Source organism: Salminus brasiliensis, chromosome 18, assembly GCF_030463535.1.
Source record: "Salminus brasiliensis chromosome 18, fSalBra1.hap2, whole genome shotgun sequence".
NCBI classification, from domain to species: domain Eukaryota; kingdom Metazoa; phylum Chordata; class Actinopteri; order Characiformes; family Bryconidae; genus Salminus; species Salminus brasiliensis.
In genome coordinates, this window is record NC_132895.1 from 20,818,869 (window position 1) to 20,842,310 (window position 23,442).

The 23,442-nt window shown below is 39.9% G+C and overlaps 1 protein-coding gene across 2 annotated transcripts in view; it reads right to left on the minus strand.

The window, feature by feature from the left end:
* Window positions 1-23,442, minus strand: part of gria1b (glutamate receptor, ionotropic, AMPA 1b) — an 84,369-nt gene that overhangs the window by 27,158 nt on the left and 33,769 nt on the right. For both annotated transcript variants that reach the window (XM_072662241.1, XM_072662240.1), the window contains exons 4-11: window positions 22,577-22,761; window positions 20,916-20,969; window positions 14,465-14,623; window positions 13,053-13,220; window positions 8,438-8,542; window positions 7,952-8,062; window positions 4,901-5,107; window positions 808-1,265 (exon numbers count right to left, since the gene is read on the minus strand). In XM_072662241.1, the coding sequence (XP_072518342.1) occupies window positions 808-1,265; window positions 4,901-5,107; window positions 7,952-8,062; window positions 8,438-8,542; window positions 13,053-13,220; window positions 14,465-14,623; window positions 20,916-20,969; window positions 22,577-22,761 (1,447 nt within the window). The remainder of the gene's footprint in view (window positions 1-807; window positions 1,266-4,900; window positions 5,108-7,951; window positions 8,063-8,437; window positions 8,543-13,052; window positions 13,221-14,464; window positions 14,624-20,915; window positions 20,970-22,576; window positions 22,762-23,442) is intronic.

The window sequence follows — 23,442 nt, forward strand, 5'->3', positions numbered from 1 at the left end:
TATTGTATTGAAAGCACTTGCTTTAGTGACGCAAGTGTCATTTTCACTAATTTCACTTTGGTGAACTCTGACTCTTCACTCTTAGAAAATAAAGGCATCCCAGTGATTCGTGGCTTAGATTGTTCTAGGGAAATCAGGGCCAAAAACAGCTGTTTCTCTTTTTACTCCATTCATATTGGGGTGGTTCAATAACGCTGTAGCATTTATTGGATGTGTAAAGAATGTGATCAAACAAAGGTTCAAATTCCTACATTGTTATTTGGTCTGTCTCACAGACTATCTGCGTGAGCAAATGAACACATTACTAGGAATATATTTCAGCCACCTTTTATTGTTCCTTTGAAGAAACTAATCAATAGTAAGGGTTCCGCAGCCTGAATTCTGTTTTCAATGCACACACAACCTTGTGTAGAAAATATTGATGCATATAACAATAAAGACAGCATCATGCTTATTTTATACATTGATAAAAAAAAAAAAAAAACAATAGCACCAGAAAGGTCAGACTGCACATGCTAATATATTTAACTATGCTCAACCTGGACATACAGCTATTCCTGTGCCATACTTAAAGAGTTTAAAAGGCCATAGCCAATGTTTCATAGCCAGTTTATCCCATGTTTACTTTACAGTATAATGTTCTTTACATCTGAAAAAATTCTTGTGGCTCTTCTACAGAAGTACCTTCATATTTAAAAGCATTGCTTTAAAAACATTCATTGAATTGGCTTGCTTGTCTTCTTATTGATTATCCTCATCCTTGTGTTTGCAATGAAGCAGATGGAAATTCAAAACAACATCACTTACCTGGGTGAGATATCACAGCCTTGCTGCATGAAGGCCCCCAGGGAGAACCACAGGCTGTTGAAGATACCAAACTCATTGGTGTGTTCAGGCTGCTTCTCCTGTTTCTCCTGTTGGTTCTGGCCATGCTGGCCCTGAGACTGCGACTGGCTTGCTTCTGGAGAGGGTGTTCGGTTCTGGCTCTGTTGCTCCGCTCCCTCCTCTGACTCCTCACTGTGCCATTCGTAAGGACTGAAGCGGCTGACCAGAAACAGCACCACGCTGACACCAATGTAGGCAAACACGATACACATCCAGATCTCATAGGCCAGTGGATCCAAGAAGGAGAAGACCCCAGGCTTGGACTTGGTGGGCTTTTTGATCATGATGGAGATGCCCAGGCTCATGAAGGGCTTGGAGAAGTCGATGACCTCTTCTCTGACCAGGGTGATGGTGAGAGGAGCCACGGCGACATCTGCTTTCTGTTTGACAAACACACAGTGAGCAAGATTGTACCTAATGAACACTTTCAGATTCTATTTACATTTACATTTACGTCATTTAGCAGACCTATCCAGAGCGACTTACAAAAAGGTTTCACTGTTTCCTCAGAAAAATATCCTTAGCTAGTTTGAATAGACTAAAATTCAGCTTAGAAATGACTAAACAAAAGTCAATAAGGAGACTATAATACTGCCCAAGTACTCTCAGGTTTTCAGTCTGCGTTTTAAGACAGCGAGCAACTCTGCTGTTAGAGACTGCTGCCGTCTAGAGACTGCTGAAGATGGATTTTCAAAAATTAAACATTCATTTTTGACCTGGTCAGAATTTACAGACTGCTGCCTGTTCCAGACTTGCTATGGCTCTGCACACTTTCTTTTAGGCACCCACTGTTCTTCTGACTTGCTTGAAGCACAGTATCACTGACAAGGGGGAGTTGTGTAGTGATTCTGAAAACGTACCTTTTACCTATCATGCCTTTAGGATGAGAACAACTGGTTGTAAAACCATGCACTTCTGAGGGAAACTTAATATTTAGGAGCACCCATGAACACACCAAACCCCTTAATGCAGAAAGGCTTATTACACACTAAGATGTATTATTCAGTAACAATTACAACTTTGGACTTCTGTACAAACTGGCAGAGCTATTCCTTGGCAATAGATGTTTGTAATAACACTTTCGGCCTGTTGGCAAGCCATAGGCTGTTTAAGGGTTAATTCCATTTACTGCAGTTGTATTACCTTCTGAAAACAATGTATTATAAATTATTATGCACTTTTGAAATTAAAAACATTTCAGACAGAATGCAAGCAATGCCCCACTTAATCTGCTAATGCAGTTGTGGGTTAAACATATTTGAGTGCATTAATTAACAATATTCTAAATGATTTTTATTGGTGGAACGGTAACTACGGGTCATTTCAAAACAAATCAAGTCAAGTCATAATTTAGTGTCACATCACATTACACAGGCGTCAGATGAGTAAAAAACTTACAACATGCATAGTCCCTTCTGGTAGTAGAAACAGATACTATATTTACAGAAATATAGATTATATACACATTAACTTACACTATACATACACTTTTACATGCATGTTAGTTGCATTTACAGATGGCATGTGGCATACCTCAATTCCAGCATCTAATAACTTTAATTCTAAGTAGCTACTAAAAGATTCTTAGTCGTCACTGAATCATTTACAAGAGTTGAGTAACTGATTACAAACTAATTAATAAGTCAGCAAAACTTTGGAGAAACACAAGCTAATAAAAACTGTTTTATCTTTGTGCCTTTGAACACACATCCCTGTGATCTCAGAATACCCAAAATCTATTTTGGTTGCTCTGAGATTTAGAAGACACGCTAACCGCAAGAGTGCTAACCGCACAACAGCAAGGGTTCAGCACTCCTGCATTTTGCAGCATGTCAGAATTCCAAATCAAACGATGTCAGTTTGGGAGAAAACTGCTCTATACTGTTACTGTTTTAGACAATACTCTACCCTCCATCTGAACAACTGCATGCCACTTCACATTAAGAATGACTGCAGTGTTTGTCAGTGTTATCAGCAGCCGTTTCTCTCAGAGACTGAGAGGCTTTCTCTACAGAGTGCCTCACTAAGCACTGCTGTCCAGCCTGAATAATATACCAATTCCTTTAAGCAAAATTGAGATTATTTTTTTACTGAACAAGACCAAAGCCTGCTTAATGCAAACAGAACCACAGTAACTAAATACAACAGTATTTTTGAAAAGTAATAAATAAAAAATACTTTTGTAGTTGCCTCTTCTAGGAATTTCATTTGAACCCATTCCAGTTTCAGGATCTCATATTTCAAATGTTTATATTCAATTCTAAATTAATTTCACAGCAAGTACTGTCTCGTAACTCCTGTATAGGAAAAAAACTATCATTAATATGCTGATAGTGACATCCCTAATTGGGAAACAGTTCTTGTATCGCAACCATAAAGGACAAACTATACCACTGAGGCCGAATATATCTTCCAGCTCTGCCAGCGACAGCTGCATGCACTGTACTAGAAACTGAACATCTGCGAAGGCCAGCTTGAAACACCTTTTTAAAGACTGAAATCATTCTCATTCCAGTAACTGTCCATCATTAATCACGCCAACAGATATGCAAAACAACTGGCTGCCATTACTGAAGAACCCATTGGTGACTAGGATGCACTGTGACAGTACAGGGTTACGCCTCTGGATGAGCGCCCAGGGAGACACAAACCTTTGTCAAGTTGTTGGCTTTAAGGCTTGAACACAGCGCGGTCTGCTCCTAGCCTTGCTGTAGCACACTTCGCCAGCACATTATTATCCTTTTCACAAAGGATTTGTGTCAATATAACAAGAGTGCTGGGAATGAAGAAAATACTCTCTCGGGGCAATGCGAAGGGGTATATGTGTATTCACATAACATGGGGTGTATGCAGCTACTAACTGGGAAAGGTTCATGGAAAAGACTACACACAATCTTCATGAGTTTCATGAGGAAACACTGAACCGGTCAGAGTAAGTTATATTGTTTACTCTCCTTCTAAGAATTCCTGGTTCTTTGATAACACACTGAGTCAGTCAAGCTGTTGTGTCTACACTTTAGTCTAAGAAGAAAATGTGCCTATAGTGGACAAAGGACTTTAACACTAATTGACAAATATGTTATTAATAACTGCTATAACTATTCCCAACAGATTATAACAATGTCAGTATGTATTCCCACTGTCTCCAGACACCAGCAATGTGAATTCTGTATGAGAATTTACAGAGAGGATTAATGGAAAAGACTGCAGACTTCCTCAATCCAATTACACAGTGTACAGAAGTCAACTTGCCACAGTAGGTTACACTGACTAATATATACATATATAACTTATTATATACTTTTTTAGTCAGAACAACTTTAAATGATAACATAGCTTTTTTGAGCTAACTCAACAATAAAAGAAATGTGAATGAGAAATTCTAACTAAATTAGGTTGAGTAACTCACTCGCTCGAATAAAACGCTCTACAATCACTTTATTATTTTAAGGTACTCTGACTTTAAATAATTTATAGTGTGGTTTTACATGTTGAAACAATTTTGTGAAACAGACTTTCAAATATTAAAAATGAAATATAATTTGCATGCTACACCTAGCATAAATTTGTAAGACTAGCAGTGAGTGTTTTCATATAGCTTATCTTTTGGCTATATATAATCATCTGTGACATCAAAAATAATATTCTTGTAATATTCGTGTAAAATGAATAGTCTCAAAACACAGCAGGGTAACAAAGCAGACCAAACAGTAGCACAAGCAGTCATCCAAACAGCAGTCATGTTAACTTGAGCCAGCTAGCTAACTAGTTAATTAAGCAAAAATATTACTAGCAAATTAGCACCATTATTCCAATGGACCATTCCTTACTTTATTTCTTGTCTGTGATGAAATCAATAAGGTTTGATGCAAATTAGTTTTGAATGAGTTATAAAGTCTGCACAAGAATCCCTGCCTAATCAGAATCACTGCATGCCTTAAGTTACTGTATGCATAAGAATATCGCACAGGTACTTCATAATTTGATAGGGTGAGTAAAGTAGACTGTCACCTACCCCATACACCAGTTCTCCAACCATGCCGTTCCACATTTTTGACTCATGGTCCCGGGCTCCATACTTGCCATCTCCTACAAGCTCCAGTCTGTAGGAGTAGCCCACGTGCTTGGCAATCTCTGCAGCCAGCTCCACACAGTAGCCCTCGTATTTATCGTTCCCTACAAACTGCTCGTGATTCTTCTTCAGCATCACATATGGAGATTCCTGAATTTGAGAAATGATGATTATTGTTGGTGATGTTGTTGTTATTATTATTTCACAAGGCATTTCTTTGCTGCAAAAACCTTTTATCTCCAAAAGGCAACTAAACAAGAGAAGCAATAAAACCTTTGTTAACTTTCAGTGGACGTCAGTGGAAGTGTACAAAGGTTTTATCCCAAGTCATTTTCGATCTTTTCTATTGGTCTATTCTTTCTGCAATGAAGAAATAATGTAACAAACAAATGACAGATTTAAGTAATGTCAACTCCCTTCTGACTGGTCTTCCTGTAGCTGCTGCCCACATCAGATTCAAAACCCTGATGTTGGCCTACAAGACCAAGAATGGACCAGCCCCTCTGTACTTGATGGCAATGGTCAAAAGCAGATCTGCATCAAGAGCCCTTTAAGCTTCAAATACAGCTCAGCTTGACCCACCATCCTTTAAGAACCACTGTCTTGGCACTGAAGTGGTGAAACGAACTTTCCCTTGGGGGTCCGAACGGCAGAGTCGCCTACTGTCTTCAAACGCAGACTGAAGATCCATATTTTCCAAGAGCACAAAGAGGGTGAGATGTAGCGCTGAGTATTGTGGTATCCATACTGACTTCTATATTTAGGAGTACTTTAAGCTCAAAGTTTTTTTTTGGATCCTAGCCAACACAAACTAGCTAAGGACATTTTCTGAGTAAACAGCGAAGCACTTTTGTAAGTCGCTCTGGATAAGAGCATCTGCTATATGCCTTTAATGTAAATTTAAAACTTTTCATGACAGCAACAATATGCTGTTGGAAACAAAATACCCACAAGCAACTGAGATTGGTGCTAACCATTTATGTTATTAAGTATTGCTGGGTGAACTTCACCACCAGACTCGTATACCACGGCACTGTTTTGTGGAGGAGACACTTTTTTTAACGAGGTGAGAGTTTAGCATTTTCTTTCCAGGGAATCACTCAACTGCTGCTGGTCTACACAATACAGTGAGACCCTAGGGAGCCTTTAAGCACCGAAGTGTGATGAACCATAGCTTCTAAGAAAAACCTTCCTCAAGGAGCAATGGATTTGTGTTAAAAGGGTTACAGTGTGAAATCAAGTGGAATGATCCTGTGAACAGGGATGTGTAATGTCTCAAAACACTGCGTAAAGGCCATCAAACTGCGCTTTAATGAGCAGAACAACAGTCTCGGTAGACTATGAATGGATTTCCATTACGCATGTGGAACAGTGGAAGTCTAGTGGGAGGGTTGGGCAGTGCTTGTCCATCCTGAGATCTGCCTGTGGGTGGTACAACACTGTCGACCCCTGAGCGTCTCATCCAGTAAAAGCCCTCTGTGACTCCAGTGCAGAGGTGATCCCAGCCACTGGGGTTTAGGAATCACAGCTGTGCACTGCCCACGGCCAGGGGTCAGAGAAAACACAGTTGGCTCATTTGGAGAAAAGGACAGCAGGGTCCCTCTCTCCCATCCCCCCCACAAAATAACATATAGGTCAGTTCTATGTGGCTGCTAGTTTTTTTCAAAAGATGCGGTTTTTGGCTCCACAGTGCGTACAGTGGACCTTTTAAGCAGTCAGCACATAAAATGCTTTTTAATGTTATCAAGGTTCTTGTAGTACAGTCTGACAGATTTGTTTTTTTTGCAAACCAACATGCTACTTAGGACCATGCCATCAGCAAGAGAACTCATAGAACTTTGGGCAGGATTTCAGGAGGCTTCTGCTTCTCTTAAAAAGCAAAACATGCTTACATTGATTCCCTCTCCTCGGATCATACTTGTTAGAACCACCTTTTGCTGCTAACACTCTTTGAGAGTGTTATTTGTCCATTTCTAGTGACACATTGCTCAGATTGATTGGATGACCCTTGTGGACCCACAATTTACATTTTACATTTTATAAACTTGTGCATTATAGAACATTCATGTTTGTTGTTTAACCACGTTAGTGTTTCTTTGGTCTTATTGGCCTCGCTGTCCTGATGAAAGTTTCTCCCAACCTTTATTTTTTTTAGCAGAATGAGGCATGTTGTCTTGCAGTATCTCCTTGCTTTATTTTTGCTTCTTTAAAGGACAAAACATTTAAATAACATGGTGAAAATACCAAAACTCGTGATCATTTGTTATCAATAATTTGTATTTGCAATTATGATTTTACTTTCTTACAAATACAGACTGCACACATGAAAAACTGAAGGTTTTAAGAATGAGTATTATGATAACGTCCACAGAAATTGGCAGCATAGCTGGTTAGAAAAGCAAAGCTTATGGGCAGCAAAGCTCAAACCCCAGACCACTACCTCAGGGAAAGCAGGTATATGTCATCTTCTGTGGTGAATCCAGTTTAAAGCTATCCATCGTTAGAATGCCATTCTACTGGCATATTTACTGACAGGGCTCTCTCTCTCTCTCTCTCTCTCTCTCTCTCTTTTTCTCATATATACAACACACACACACACTTTGCTGCTGACAAACATCAGCAACTAATAAATCCCTCTGAGGGGCACTGCACTCTTCAAACACAGCGAAAGCAGTGCAGTAACTACAGTATACACAGAGAAATTTGCTGCACTGATGAGACGTGGCCACAATGAGGGGCTTTTCTGGGACAGCCTTCAAAGAGAAGTAAATAGGACAGACCTTATTGCCATACAACAAAGAACGTCTTGACTTTATATCCATAGCCCTGCCAGAGCAAATGAGCGGCAGAAGACCACAGACGTATCGGACACTTTGTTGACAGGCGGGAACATCAGCCAGGATTTGATTGAAAGCTGGTCTGATGGCTGTGGAAGGTAGATTGTGCCAATGTTAGTCTGTCAAAAGCTACAGATCTGATGTGAGAGACACTTACTAGAATGGTAGTCACTACATAGGTCCTGTTCTGAAAGCCAAGCGTTTCGTTAAGCGTGTGGGTGTACGTCGCCGTGCTCACATACTTCTCGTTCTCGTTCCAGTAACCCACCTGTGCACAGAGGAGAAGAATATCATGGCAGTGAACGTAAGAACTTTTGGCGCAGCTATTTTTAGGGTGATAAATATTCATATCGGAGGCTTAAGAAGAAGCGCAATCACTTGAAATGCATGCACACCCCTTTCACCCCTCCAGTGACTAACACTTCACTCTCACTGCTCTCCTCTGAGATAACGCTGAGGCGCTACCTACAGCTAATCACGCGAGCTGGCAGACGCTGAGGCGACAGCTGAGGGAAATACATAGATCTCCTGCACAGCCACAGATATGTGTGCCTTTGTGAGTTATTGTAATAGTCTTATACAGTGTGTGGTGCGGTGTTCTGGTTAGGCAGAGAGGAGAAACTGCTGCATAAGTGTGATTTACCTTCTTAGGTCCACTTGGGCCAAGCTCCATTACACTGACAGTAAAGTTGGTCCGATGTCCTTTCTCATTGAACTGCACATGGCCTGTAAGACCTTCAAATTGTACCTGGAAAGAGAGAGAGAAGGACAAAAAGAGAGAAGAGTTTCAGCCACACCCACTGCTAACAGGTGTATACAATCAAGCGTGTAGCCATGTGCTGACCACTGACAAATAACCATAATAACAAAAATAAGAACTTTAGAACAAAAAAAAAATAGCTTAATGGTTTACTATGTAGACTTGTGTTTCCAGTGCAAACTGCATCCCTGACAATTTACTTGTTGAGTTCATTTGTAAACACCCAGTTGTCTTGTGAAATGTCAGGGGATGAAAGAAGTTGGGGGGAAGCAGCACTGTCATGTTACATATAATGCATAGACATCCTGATCATCAAAATCCCTATTTGTGGTCATATGAATTACACAGAGATGAAAATTTCCACTAATCAACATATTAATTAAACAAATCAATTCTTCATTTTCTGTGTTTTAGAACAAAAATCCCTGCGACGTAATATTATTGGTGTGATTGGAGGTTTACGTTTGAATTTACAAATCAAAGCTAACAAAATGCCAGTAAAAATGATTGGCGTGCCAGTAGAATGAGTCGTACGGAAGAGCTCAGAGACTTAATGTGGCACTCTAATACAATGCCATTTTTGACAGAAATCAGTCCATAAACTTTCTGCCCGGATAGAGCTGCCCTGGTCCACTGTAAGTGCCGATGTTGTGCAATTGAAGCATCTAAAAGTAAAAATAAAAATGCATCTGGAAACATCAGCACAAGAAATATGTTTCCATAGCTGAGCAGCTGGATACAAGTATAGGTTCACTACGTGCAATGCCAAACATTGTCTTTAGTGATGTAAAGTCACTAGACTCTGAATCAGTGAAAATGTGTCTTATAGCAGCACCTAACAGACTGCATAATGCCAGGAGAAATGTTTGCTGGAGAAGGAATAATGGTCTAGGACTCTTTTTTAGCTTTTGGACTTTTGCTTTGTTCAAGTGAAGGGTAATGAAAATGCAAATCGTTTTTTGTGTGTTTCTTTTTTCTGCTGTAATACAGAGTCATAGATGTTTGCTTAGGGTCTGCTGCTCCTACCTGTTGTGTTTGTTTTTGTCTTCTAATGTTATTCTAATTGTGTATCAAACTCAATTACTTGAAACAGGGAACAGTTACTGAACCCCAGGAACATGTTACCAATAAAGACTTAAAAAAAAAAAAAAAGATTTCACAACAAGCACCCTAACCCTGCTCAACCTAAAAGGGCTCCTGGGCCTCATAAAACATTGGGGTTTGCACTCATCTCATCTTTATTCCTTTAAATTTACCATCTGTACAAAAGCAAATGACCTGGTCTTTCTGACCTGACCACATACAGTATGCTACACTACCGGGCTTTCAGCTGCTCGTAGTGTACAGAGACACAGAGCAAACTGGCAAAAGCACAGGAGGAGGGATTTCTGTCAATGAACGATGTCACAGTACTGTTACAATCACGTACACTTTAAAAAGAGCCACTTTTGGTCATGTGCAAGCTGTTCTACTCCTCCAGAGACTTTTCCTATTTCATTTTGGCTGGCATTTACATCCCGCCCCAAGCGTGTGTGTGCAAGTCACTGAAACTGCTGGCGGATCAGATATTAAAAGCAAAGACAGCAAATCCTGAATCTGTACGTATCACTTTGGAAGACTTTAACAATGACAATCTAATAAAGAGTCCTTGGTTAAGACTCCTAATGCTACACTGGCCTACCTGTGTAACACGATTTAAACGTAAGTCACTTTGGCTATAAGCAGCAGCCAAATGCAGTAAACGTAATGAAATAAATGCTAAAGCACAGACAACATGTCACCTGTGCCACAAAAAAATGAAGCATTCTGGACCACCGTTGTGCCCGCTATTAAAGATGCCCAGCTGTCACAGGAGCCCTTGAGCATTCTGACCACTCAACACCAGAAAGCCTGCTTTCACAATTGTAAAAAGGTAGACCATAAGAGTGCATTCTATGAATCTTCAGATTGGACTGCGTTCGATCTAGCAACAGATTGACTGATTGATTGAATTTGTTTAATAATGTAAAAATACACAACACTGCAGAGCAGTCATTACACACACTTTAAATCACTGAGGATCCAAAAACACCACCAATGTCATACATCAGCTTCTGCAAAGACAGCTGCAGTTCAGCTCAAACTCAGGTGAAACCCAATAATGACAAGCCTTGGTTTTCAGCTAAACTCAGACTCAGCTTTGTAAAGAAAAGGAGGCAGCTTTCAGGAGTGGGGGCCGAATTCTCTACAAAGAGGACAAGTATAAGCTGAAGAAAGGGAGAAAAAATACTTAGACAAGCTGAAAAACCACATTGCTGTTAACGACCCAACTTCAGTTTGGAAAAGCCTTCAGGAGATTACCAACTACAAGGGAGGGGAAAATTCCCTTTCTCCTGTGCGACCGCCAGCTCAGCAACAACCTGACTTCTGATTTCTACTGTAGGTTTGAAAGTGAAAAGGGCAATCTCCAGCCTCACAGTCTCAACCTCCCGCCCTCCATCCCACACTGGCTCGCTCACCTCTGACCACCGCTCACCTACCCATCTGACCAACGAGCAGGACGTTACAAGAGTCTTCAGGAAACAAATAGGTGAGAAAACCGGAGGGCCCAGGTGAAGTCGGGTCTTCAGATCTAAAGCATTGTTCTGATTCTGATCATTGGAACGTTGTTCTGTTTCCACAAGCTTCATTCAGGTACTTAGCCATAATCCTGTAAACAAACATTACAGGACTAAATGAGTCCAGACCAGCTGCCCTCCCCTGAGCTATTGCATAACACCTGCTGGACACTTGCAGTTTGCGTAGAGTGCAAACAGATCTGTTGATAAGCTTAGCCCTGCATTTTTTGCTAAACCATTGTGGAAGTTAAGGAACCCACACCAGAGTTCTGTTTGTGGACTTCAGCTCAGATATTAACCAAAGCTCCAAACTAAATGTCTAACTGTTCGAAACGTAAGTGCCAGATGGCATCTTCCAGTGGATCACAGATTTTCTGATCATTTTCTGAGGCACCAGGTGCAGCTAGAAAAACACACGTCAGACACTCGGACCCTTAGCCCTAGTGTACCTCAAGGCTGTGTGCCAGTTCTACACAGCCATCATCGAGGCCATCCTCACATCATCCATAACCATCTGGTCTGGATCCTACACCTCGAAAGAGTGAGCTAGACTTTAGTGCATACTCAGGAAAGCAGAGAGAATCATCAAGTGTATTCTGCCAACGTTTTAGGATGTATACGGTATATCAGCAGTATAACGCATGCTGGCAAGATTATAACTGACCCCTTTCACCTTTTACCACTTCCCTCTGATTGAGGACTCAGGACTTTCAAAGCCAGAACATGTAGACATGCTAACATGCTTTTCCCCCAGCTGCAGTGGACACCTCACTGTAGGTTTGGGCGGCATAACGGTAATATTGGCTAGCTATAACCACATCTAAGAAGAAGCCTAAGGGGTGTCCGTATTTGAACCGTTGAACGACAAAAAAGTTAAGCTCTGCAAGCAAGAATTCACTTATCATTGAACAAATTCAAACATGGCAAACAACTGAAAGCAGCATTATGCAAGAATTTCTTGCTTCTGAGCTCTACCTACAGTCAGGAGGTATACAACTGTGCTCAACTTGATGCATAGATAAGGGACACACTGTACACATGCATTTCTGGACACGCTGAGAGATACAGAACAGCCACTGAAAGTGAAAGAAGCATGTGGACTGATGTGGTAGAGTAATAATGCAGGATTGTACTCAAACATGACTTGGGATATGCAGTGTTATGCAGCACAGTTACGTAGTGTCGGTGGCAGCTGTCCGAGCCCGGATTCTGTTTTCCCTATTACAGGTCAATGGTGATTAAAATGATTTTGAAGCTGTTATTTTAAGGTAAAAATGCTACATAATGTTTCTCCAAAGAGGGTAAGTTGCATGTCTAAGCAGCCACTTAATAACTGTTTGGGCAGATTTACTAATAAACAAATAAACAAAATAAAATTCAATATAAAAGAATTGCAGAATTTATGTGTATACAACAAATGGAACAAATAGCCAAATCTGAGTTTTGATTTGGGTACAGTCCTAGGAGGAACTGCATTAAGTAGTCTGCACAGAACCCAGACCTCAAACCGACTAAACACCCCTAGGCCAGACCTCATTACCTTACCTCGGACCTTAACTCGCAAATGGTCCTTTTCATGTAACTATATTTCTGAGTGTGGCAATGAGGCTCTATTTCCTACTGTAAGACAGACTAATTAGAGAAATTGAAATATGCATTATCATCACACATCTAACATCGTTAGACAGTAATTTAACCGGGTAACAATAATATGCTTACATCAGTACATCAGTGATACATGTGCATCTTCGCAATTCATTTTGGCTGCCACCATAGAACTTTGAGCCACCACAGCACCAGAAGTCTCAGACGCCCCTACTCACATGCTTTATCTCATCATCAGTAAACAGATTAGAAGTCATTTCAGTGCAGTCAGAAATGTATTCAAGCATGTGAATTACCTGCTGGAGCGCTCTCTGGATGTCGATGCCTTGACCCCATGGTGCTGGGGGGTTGGCCAGGCACTCTCCTGCATTCCCCCGCCGAGAGATGTCAATGCGCTGCTTCCTGAGGTTCTGGAAGGCAGTGGCCATGACGCTCACGCCGTCATAGGTTAGCGCTCCAGTGTACTGAGTAAAGCCCACAGAGACTCCAGTGAGTGGCACAGCAACAAAAAAGGACAAGCCCCAGTTTGTCCTCTAATCCTGCATAGTTTAGAGTTTCCCTTCTTTAAAACAAAACAGACTCATCATTATAATTCACTGATGAGTGGAGGCAGGTGTGTTAGAGAACACTCTACAGTTTCCGCAGTCAGAAATGAGGTCACAACATTTCACCAGTGAGTAATATTTCCTTTAGAAGACTGCTGAAATGGTGTTTTCTGCAAAACAGTCATGTGTTAACTCTTTCAAATCTGTTATTTTTTACTTTATACTTTACTGTTCTATATATAACTTCAATGGATTGCTTAGTAACTACTATGTTACTACTAGTTGTACGTTAGGACCCACTGGTAGTTCTTTAGAGTTAAGGACACTAATAATTCCATAAGTAAACTGGAATATCATGGTTTCTGGATATAGAGTGAATCAATCTACATATATAACTCTCAACCTTGGTTCTGGCAAACCTCCTGCCATGCACATTTTTAATTTTGCCCTTTTTCCAACACAAGTACACCAACTAGTCTGGCAGGAAAATCACAAAGGAGATTATGTGAGTGATGCAAATGAAAGCGGAGGATGGAGAGAGTGATGTGGTTTTGCCTGGAGCTGCTTTTTAGAAGGTTGGTGCGTCTGCGTTCTTTCTCACTTCGATATTGCCTGTTTCATGCATTTCCTTTATGTAGCAAGAGTGATGCACAACGTGACTGCTGTAGGATATATGCTGTAGGATGCATAGGATAATTTCTGTGGAGACTAGACTAGACTTGTGGTGTTCATTTAGCTGTGCAGATAGTAAGACTGATTATGTTGAAAGCATGTGTATTTGCTTACACTCTGTAATTGTGGAGTCATTTTAAGCCTACATAGACTAGCTACTGGCAGCCAAATGATGCAGTATTTTTTCCATTAATGACCATGGATTATATAATCCATGAAATGAAGCGTATTTTTTCAGACATTCCATATAATGTATATGGAGCAGACAGAAAGCGGGGAACTAGTGATGAGCAGGAAATTACTGGGAGCGTAAATTACTGCTGCTCAATTACAATTATTTTTTCTCCACTCTTGTTCACTAGCAATTTGTTTTTTTTCCCCTGTAAATATACATCAAAGCCTATTAGGGGAGTGCAGATGTGCTTAGTCCATTAGCTGAGTGTAGTTGCAAATCCCCTCCTGAAACTGTAGCCACTGATAATGTTGCTCACCTTAAGCCTCTTCTTAGGACTCTTTAGGTCTTTGCTGTCAAACTCCAGCCACTCCTGTATGGTCCTGCTGACCATGGGCTCTGTGTAGTTCATCAGTTGGAAGCCTGTCACATTAGCCCCGCCCTTCCTGAACTCCGTGAAGTTCAAGTCCAGAAAGCCCTGAGAGCAAAAAACACAATTAAGGCCTCATCATGTAAAACAACTGCAATCCAACCTCAGCCTGTCAAAAATTATACCTTGCAGGTGTGTAGTTTTTAAAGATAAAATTATTTTAATTACTCAAACTGACAGTTTTCATAGTTGTTAAGTTAATAATATATTATATATATATATATATATATATATATATATATATATATATATATATATATATATATATATAACAATAACAACAATAATCATTAACTTATTATTTGCAACTTTACAGTGTGGATGCACAGTTTTATCATAGCTAACCTCAACCCATTCATCACTGGTCAATTTCTGACCACAATGTCGCTGTTGGCTGGATATTTTGGGCTAGCTGACCACTCGTAGCCTAGTGACACTGAATCATACCGGCGCCAAACACACACACTACTATGACATTAACAAGTCAGTGTCACTTCTGTGTTAAGCATGGCTCCCACTCAAAGCATATCTGGTCAGCAGTGGCCCTGATGTCAGAAACTGACCAATGATGAATGGGGCAGAGGACGACTGACACAAATTGTGTGTGACAACACACACAGGACCGTTAACACGCTTACAGTATATAGCAGTATTCATATTTTGACCACTAAATATCAGTGGGGAACGTCTAAGCAGTTAAAAAAACAAAGGTCTGTAATTTTAGCTAATTCAATTAAATTCAGCTTTTTTGTCATTATACTATACAGGGTTGTACAGTACCACAAAACACTGTTCTCAAGTTCTCTGGTGCAGAATAAATTAGGACATTATCATTTCTATTCAGTAGAATCCTGCTTATTTTTAAGTCAGCATTTATTACAACAAGTATTACATAATTAGTTATTATATTCAAATAATCACATTTTGACACTCAGGGCAAAATGCTCTGGCTTTACAACGTTTTGTTTATTATAAGATGCGACAGGGGTGATTTTAATAAATACTATTCATTTTTCCCCTACACTGAACAAGTTGCACAGTGCCTTCTACAAAATGACTGCACAGCCTGAGAGGTCTAAGCTAGTACTAGAACCTGGTAGATATGAATTTTTTAACAGCATGAACCTATTATTTTACACGTATATAGTGAACCAACAAGATAACTGTGAGAGTGAGGCGTTTCTACTAAAGTAAATGGAAGTGGAAGCCTGTATACCTACTAAAAATGATACCAAGGTCTCTTATCTAAAATTCAAGAAGCATGCAGAGGAAAATAAGGTTTCGAACTTAAGCAGATAACACGTTTTAACAGGTTTACACATAAGGTAGTCTATTCTAATCGTGAAGCACTGGAAGACTAATCCTGCTTAGGAGTTAATTATAAGGTGTGTTAGCCTTTCATTGAATGTGCAGTGGAGAGAAAAAACACAAGCCTCCAATGGGTTAGACAAACTCAAACACAGGTAAAGAGAGAGAGAGAGATCTCTTAGCCCTGAGCTTCTATTATACAGAACTGCCCCTGTGCACCATGTACCAGTATCTAACTAGCTTAAGGAAAGGAATGGGCTTGTGGGAAAATCACACACGCAGAGAGACTTTAGAGGTTAAAAGATATATGATAATAAACACTGAATGTACAGACTGACATAATGCAATCTACACAACATGGGCAAAGGTATTAGGACACCTGCTCATTCATTGTTCCCTCAGAAATCAAAGCTATAAAAATAGAGTTTAACCTGCTTTTGCTGGAGTATGTGTTTCTACTGTCCAGGGAAGTCTTTCTCCTAGATTGTAGAGCATTGCTGTGAGGATCTGATTGCATTCAGACACAGTTCCACTGCTCCACAGCTCAATGCTGAGAGGCTTTGTGCCCCATTTAACCCACCCCTGTCGTTTGTGCTAATAGGCTGATGTTTATCTGCTCCACAGAGTTCTATTCTATTGCCAATACTTCTCTACAGGTTCTAAACAAGATAGGCACAGTCTGTGTCAGCAATGAGTGCAACTTAGAAGTAGATGAATGCATTTATCAGAAGTGGTGTCCACAAACATATGGACATATAGTGTAGGTGTATAATTCAACTCTCTTCAGAGATCCGAGCATTTACAACTAGTGATACTAGTGTTTTCCATACAGATTTCAAATACAGAGAAAGTATCAGTCTTCATGCCATAGCAGCTCATTGTGTTTTTCGGTGTGTGTGTGTATGAGATTCCTCAGGCAACCAGTTCAGACTGAAATGAACCCCATGGGTCTCTCTCACATACAAAGTGTTGCATCCTTGCAGGCCTTTATTATCATCATTATTTATGGGCTGACATCTTTTTTCATTATTGCCAAATCCAATTATGCACCGGGCTCGGACGTGTTTGGTGTGGAACTGCTGTTTGGGGGGACTCTTCTCCCCTTTCACAGAGCCCAATTAAAAATTTCACAATGTGTACTGCGAATTCTCAGTTCACCGGCATGCCATGATGTTTTGTCCAGCTGTCCAGATAGGACATTTTCCTGCTATTGTTCACATTTGTATCAGTTGCTTATTTTCAGACATATTTCTCCACCTAGTGAGCCCAACAAAAAACACCATCATTTCCAAAGCCAAAACATGCTGTACGCCTCTCAGACATCACTGTCATTTGGGGGACATATGAGGGAATCAACTGATCAAAATAGGATTATTATTATTCCTGCATATGTGATACAAACAACTTCTACTGAGTTGATACCATATACCAAATGCCCACCGCTTGTAGCATTTATGAAGCTAATAATTCAGGGGATCCAGAAAATATATACAGGAAAAACTGCATCAGCTCAGGAACAATTTGATAACTGCTATGATCTACCGGGGTTGATTTGACATTTTTAAAAACTCCCTTTTAGAACAATAGGGCAGATCTTTGACTACAAAATTACCTCAGAGTCTCTCAGAGCTAGGCCTAATTTCTAACATGAGCTGCAGAATAAATCATAAAAATATATTTACACTATATAAATATATATATACTTTATTTATACAAATGTTTAGTATAATTTATTCTAGGAATAAGTTATTCATGCATAAATTCAACATTCGAACCATTTTAGCAGGGGTATGTAATTCAAATTCAAGGTCCAGTTAGAGAACATTTTCTATTCTATTACATATTATATATGTATATATACATATTGAACTTGACCAATTATCATAAATAAATACTCTAAATAAATATTACTTTCTCAGTTCAAAATATAAAAGAAAAACAGAATGCTTTTGAAAAAAATGTGTATTAGTAAACTGCCATTTTCAGAAGCTTCGCTCTTCGTTGTCTTTAGTAAAACACAATTTCAGCTGCTCCAGTTCAATCAATGCACTTAGTGGAGCTGGTTACAAAAATAGAAGATAAGTACTGTGAAGAGCTATTTAAAGGAAGAGCACAGTGTTTTTACAGCAAGCCTTTATTTACTGCACTTGTGACATACAGCAATCACCACAGTTTGTGTGAATCACATCATTTCTGTTTTTAAACGCTGTAAATCTGTCCAATATGTTCGTTCAGAGATTGGATTAGTAATCCAGAGGGTGGTAATGCATCATAATACCTTGTGGTAATAATTTATCAGTGTACTGGTACAGATGGAGTTTTCACAGGTTCTGGCCTGATCGCACATGGATAGCAGAAGACATTAGGGACAGTGAAAGTAGCCACAGTTTTTCATTGTGCTGCACTGAGCTTTCAGCCTTGCAAAGCTGGATAAAACAGCAGAAAAGCAGCTCATCTCCTTCTAAAACCTACCTTTAAAGCCTTTAATCACGTAAATTCATCCAAATTCATCAACTGCCCATCAGCCTATATTATAAGTGAGATTATAGGTGGAACAATGCTGGCATATTCCTCTAATTATCACACCCGCATATGTCTACTCCACTTTCCCTAACTCTTTCGGGTATGTATGAATGATTGTGCCTACAAGAAGGTTGCACAGGCTTTTTGAAAACGCTCTCATCACTTTGCATTATCAACCTATATTTAAGCAGATTTGAAAGTGATTCCAGTGATTTTTCTATGTTCTGTGAATGCATAATGGCTCCCTACACTATTCTTAGCGTCATCCTTTGGCGATGTCAAAGGTACTGCATTATGTTCTTGTTTTCAAACCAAGGAACAGGGAGAAAAGATTTCTAAATTCTTGCAAGGCTCATTTGGCTAATGCTACAGAGATCCCACTCTTTACTGCGGGTCCTGCAAACACACCATCTTGGTGAGCGTTATGTGGGTTTTATCAGATGCAAATAAACAGTGACCTGGGACAATGTGTGCTGAAGTGTGACTACTTATCCAGCACAATTCAGCGCTGCAGTGGTTACATAAAGTTTACATAAAGCTGTGTGATAGAACTGCATCATTCAGGCAACACAGAGTGAAAGAAAAGCAGACGCTGGAAGCCTTAAAACAAAAAGTCTTCCCAGACCACCACTTCTACACCCTCCTACACACACACAAACACACACACACACACACAAACACATACACAATCACAACACCAACACTCCCCCAGCTGCAGAAGAAAAGGCGTCTGATGTTGATGCCTTCCAGGAGAAGTAGGGATGATAATTCCCGGCTCAGCGGGTAATCAGCAATCTGTCTGCTTTGTGTTCTGCATTTAAAAGCACGGGTGCTCTGGTCACACAAAAACGAGGCAGAGAAAGTACAAGAAAATGGTGGTACGCCACTATCGATTTGCCTGAGTTCTATCGTAGCTGATGTGCTAAAGATGACCTGACAGGTTGCATCCGGAAGCTAAGAGGGCTCAATGTCTCTGACCAGCAGACACTGATGAGGTGTGCATTGAAAAAAGTGCTGAATTCAATCTTACCTACTTTACATGTTTACCTCATTTCCCCATCAAATATATTACATCAGCACAACTGAAGTAAAGTTAGCATGGTTGCCAAACTCCTTTCAATTTACATCCTGTCTAGTTTTGACTGGTTACATCAACATCACCCATTAGGGATGTGCACAGGTACTTGATTATCAATCTGGAGTGACAGTGGGGATAAGCTGAGTCCCCAGCTAAACATACGGCACAATTTGAAATCAATCATGTAATGAACGTTAAACCCTCAGTCTGACAACAGCTGAAGATATTAAACATATGTGAATTAGGAGAAGGAGACACTGGTTAGCATTAGCCTTATTAGCATCTTCTGCCATGGAACATGCTCATGTCTGGTTGACCGATACCCCACTTATAAGCATTTAGACAATAATGACTCAGAGAGGGTGCTTTGTTTTTAAACAGGAATGCCTGTTGGACGTGTGGGACGTTTCCATCTCTGGCTTTAACTGTTTTCAGGCACATTTAGCAGGACTGATTCATTCAGGTTTGCTCTCTCCTGTTTGGAATGACCCAGCTAGGTTTGCTTTTCAGCATGTATCATTTATCACGTATCATGTTTGGGTGTGTACTAGGCAGAGAAACAGAAACAGAACAGAATTTTGTTCCCTAATGCTGACTGTCTGCGGATACTGATCCAATCCAATCTGTGTACATAATACAGCCCCATAATTTATGTAAGATGTGCTGTTAATAAACACTAGTAAACACAAGCAAATCAGTTTATTGAACCTTCCATTCCACCTTAAATGAATCAGAAGCCAAGTTTAGCCTTGTATTAGCTTCTGGTAACATCACCAGAACTGGATCAGGCTTTAAAAGCTGATGTGATGCCTGGATCATAATATTTAAATACATAACTTATTTGGAAGTATGTACATTATTCTACATCTAGCTACTCCAGAACAATCATCCATTCAGCATCCATCCACCAGTTAGCTTTGTTGGCTCAATAGCTCATGTGAAGAGGCTGTTTTCTTTAACTGTGACACGGAAACCTATGTTTTTCAAAAACCTTGTTTTTTCCATGGCTATTAAAACCTTTTCAAATGTGTTATTCTGTGTAATGTTAAATTGCTGTGTTTGTGTTTTATGATCTAAAAGTAAATCCAAGCCCAGTTACTGTTACTTATCACATAAAGACTCAATAACTCTTATGTTTACTTGAAGATCAAAATGAACAATACCCTTAAAAGTCTACCTCAACTGCTAAGCATTTCAACTCCAGCCAAAATTGTAGAAGCTTCATTAAAAGAACAACACACTACATTGAAATAGTAGCTTTGAATGGACATCTTTGTGGCCGCAGCATAGATAGGTCAGTTACTGCCAACAGTACTAAACTAAAACACAGAGGTGCTATAATTTATTTTTATAAAGAAATGATGGTCATGACTGAATCAAACAAATTCAGTGCTTCACTTTCTTTTATTGATAAAACAAAATGTGGCTTACCAGGTTTGCCAGTATAAAGTGGTAATTCTTCAAATTCTTTCTTTGGGCTGCTATCTGAAAAGCAAAAAACACACAGCACATTTTAAGCTTCTGATCTGCATAGAACCATGTTTCCTAGCTCAACTTTCAATATGGCCCCCCCAGACAGAAACTAATTGGTCCCATCGTTCAGGAGTTAATTGTTCACCTTCCGTCCCTCCCTAGGTGTGGAATATCTGAGCTCAGCAGAGTGTGGTGGGAAGAAGGGCTGGGGGAGAGGATTTGGCATCTGTCTCTATGGGAAGCCCCATTATAGGCTCTAATGATTACAGGACTGCACAAATACCTGTGAGCTGTAGTAATCTTCTAAAATCCCAAGAAAGTTCTAAAGCTTGGATCCCTAACCAAATAAACCTGACCCTGCCAAACACACTGAGAAAAAGGTCATAATGGCTTTATGTCCTTTATTGCTCATTTTCATCATCTCATTCTCCCATATGGTTTCCTTAGGAGACAGGCTCTGCCAATAAGGTTTAGGAAGTGAATTATTCACTGCATTAGCAATCAACGATCAACCCGACTTTACCTGTATATTCTGAACCACAGCAAAATCTCCACTTTTAAATGATCTCCTACAGAGTTGCTCTTGGCAGATTAAAACCTAATGATCTCTGCAGGAGTTCATGTATCACTGGTGATTCAATTGGGCTTTACTCATCAACTGTGAGTCTTTCAAGCTTATTAAGAAGCATGAAACCAGTAAAAGAAGAGCTTCCTGATGAACACTAGAAGAGATTTTTCCATTTAGATTTGTTGAGGTAAAAACTGACCAATATGTTTGGAATTACAGCTAAACCAGAGTAAAGTAACATGATCAGAATAAGCTAAATAAGATCACAGGATAAAATCTTGAAAGAAAAAAAAATGTTTTTTCACAATGTTTCAGAGCCTTGATGAAATGAAGTAACCTTAGTCTCAGACAGGCACACACACCAATGACACGATTTCGCAAAGAAACGCTATCATATAATTATGAATGGAACTTGGATGTGCAAACTACACGCATGCGAGCAGATCGGATTTCTGCCGAGCAACAGCAGATCATGGACAAGAGAAAGCGGTGCCAAGTGAATAGACACTACAAGCAAAACAAAACTCAAGCTATTTGTGACAAATGACGCACAGCAGCTTGTGGAAGCCGTTAACTGAAGGTCAAAATTTCACATGTTGACTGTGAGGAGCTCTAGGTGCATAATGTGCAGTTAGTCTTCATCCCTTTATCAGGTAATAAATAAATACATAAATAAATAAAGATTTTTTTTTAAATCTGTTTTGTTCTTTGTTTCTTATTCTTTTTCTTATTGTTTTGTGTCACTCTATAAATAAGCATACATATATAACCAGTTAAAATAACTGCTGAAGCTTTTCTAGTAGAGATTAAGGAGCTTTCTAGTAGGAGTCCTGGGCTTTCTAGTGTTAAGGAGAAATACAAAAAAATGTAAATGCAAACAACAGAACATAAAGAAGTGATTGCTTCTGCTCCTGGCCAGAGCATAAGCCAACCTACATTATCCCTACTACATCCATGGTAAAGACAGCCAGAGGCTCTTTACAGGGATTCGTCTCCTTTTTTATTGTTAAGGCTATTATTAATGTCAGAAGGGAGACGTGGGGGCATTTACCAGGTTGAGGATGGAGTTAAGTCTCTCCAGCTCGCAGTCCAGAATGATCTTGTACTCTTTTTTGTTGTCCAGGTCTTGGATGGCTTTCAGGAAGGCTGCCTCTGTAAGCGTGTCGAAGTTGATGGATGTGACCTGCCAGGTTTTTTCTGCAGCTGTGTCCAGGATTTTCTGAAGCACTGTCAGACCTACGCAAGAGGGCAAGAAAGACTTGAACCATGACATAAATAAGCATTAGACCTGTAATGGTACACAAAAGTCACAGTTCAGTTTATATCCCGGTTCAGACGTCAGTGGTTCAGTATGGCTGTGGAAAAACTACTACAGTCACACAGCACAATAATACTCCTACAGTTGCCACAGTTCCATGAAAATTCAATGGCTTACAGGTTAAGGTTTCCAGGTGGCAGATGTGCTTCTGAAATTGTTATATTTAGCAAACCTGCTCATTCATTGCTTCTTCCAAAATCAAGGGTATTCAAAACGTTTATCTTGCTTTTGTTGAAGTGACTGTCTCTACTGCCCAGGAAAGGCCTCTACTAGATTTTGGAACACTGCTGTAAGGGTTTAATTGCAATCATTGATGAAAGCATTTTGTAAGGATTCACCACCACACCTCATCTCCAACTCATCCTGAAAGTACTGAATGGAGCACCATCATTCCAGACAACAGCTCAATGCTAGGGGACTTCATACTAGTTCACCCCTGGCATTAAGCATGGTACAATAGGTTCATGTTTATCTGCTCCAGTGAGTCCTATTCTACTGGCAATGCTTATCTACAGGGGCTAGACAAGTTTCAGTGCAATTGCACATCTGTGTCATCTGTGGGCGCAACTGAAAAGTTCAGTATAGTTCTCTATAGGTTT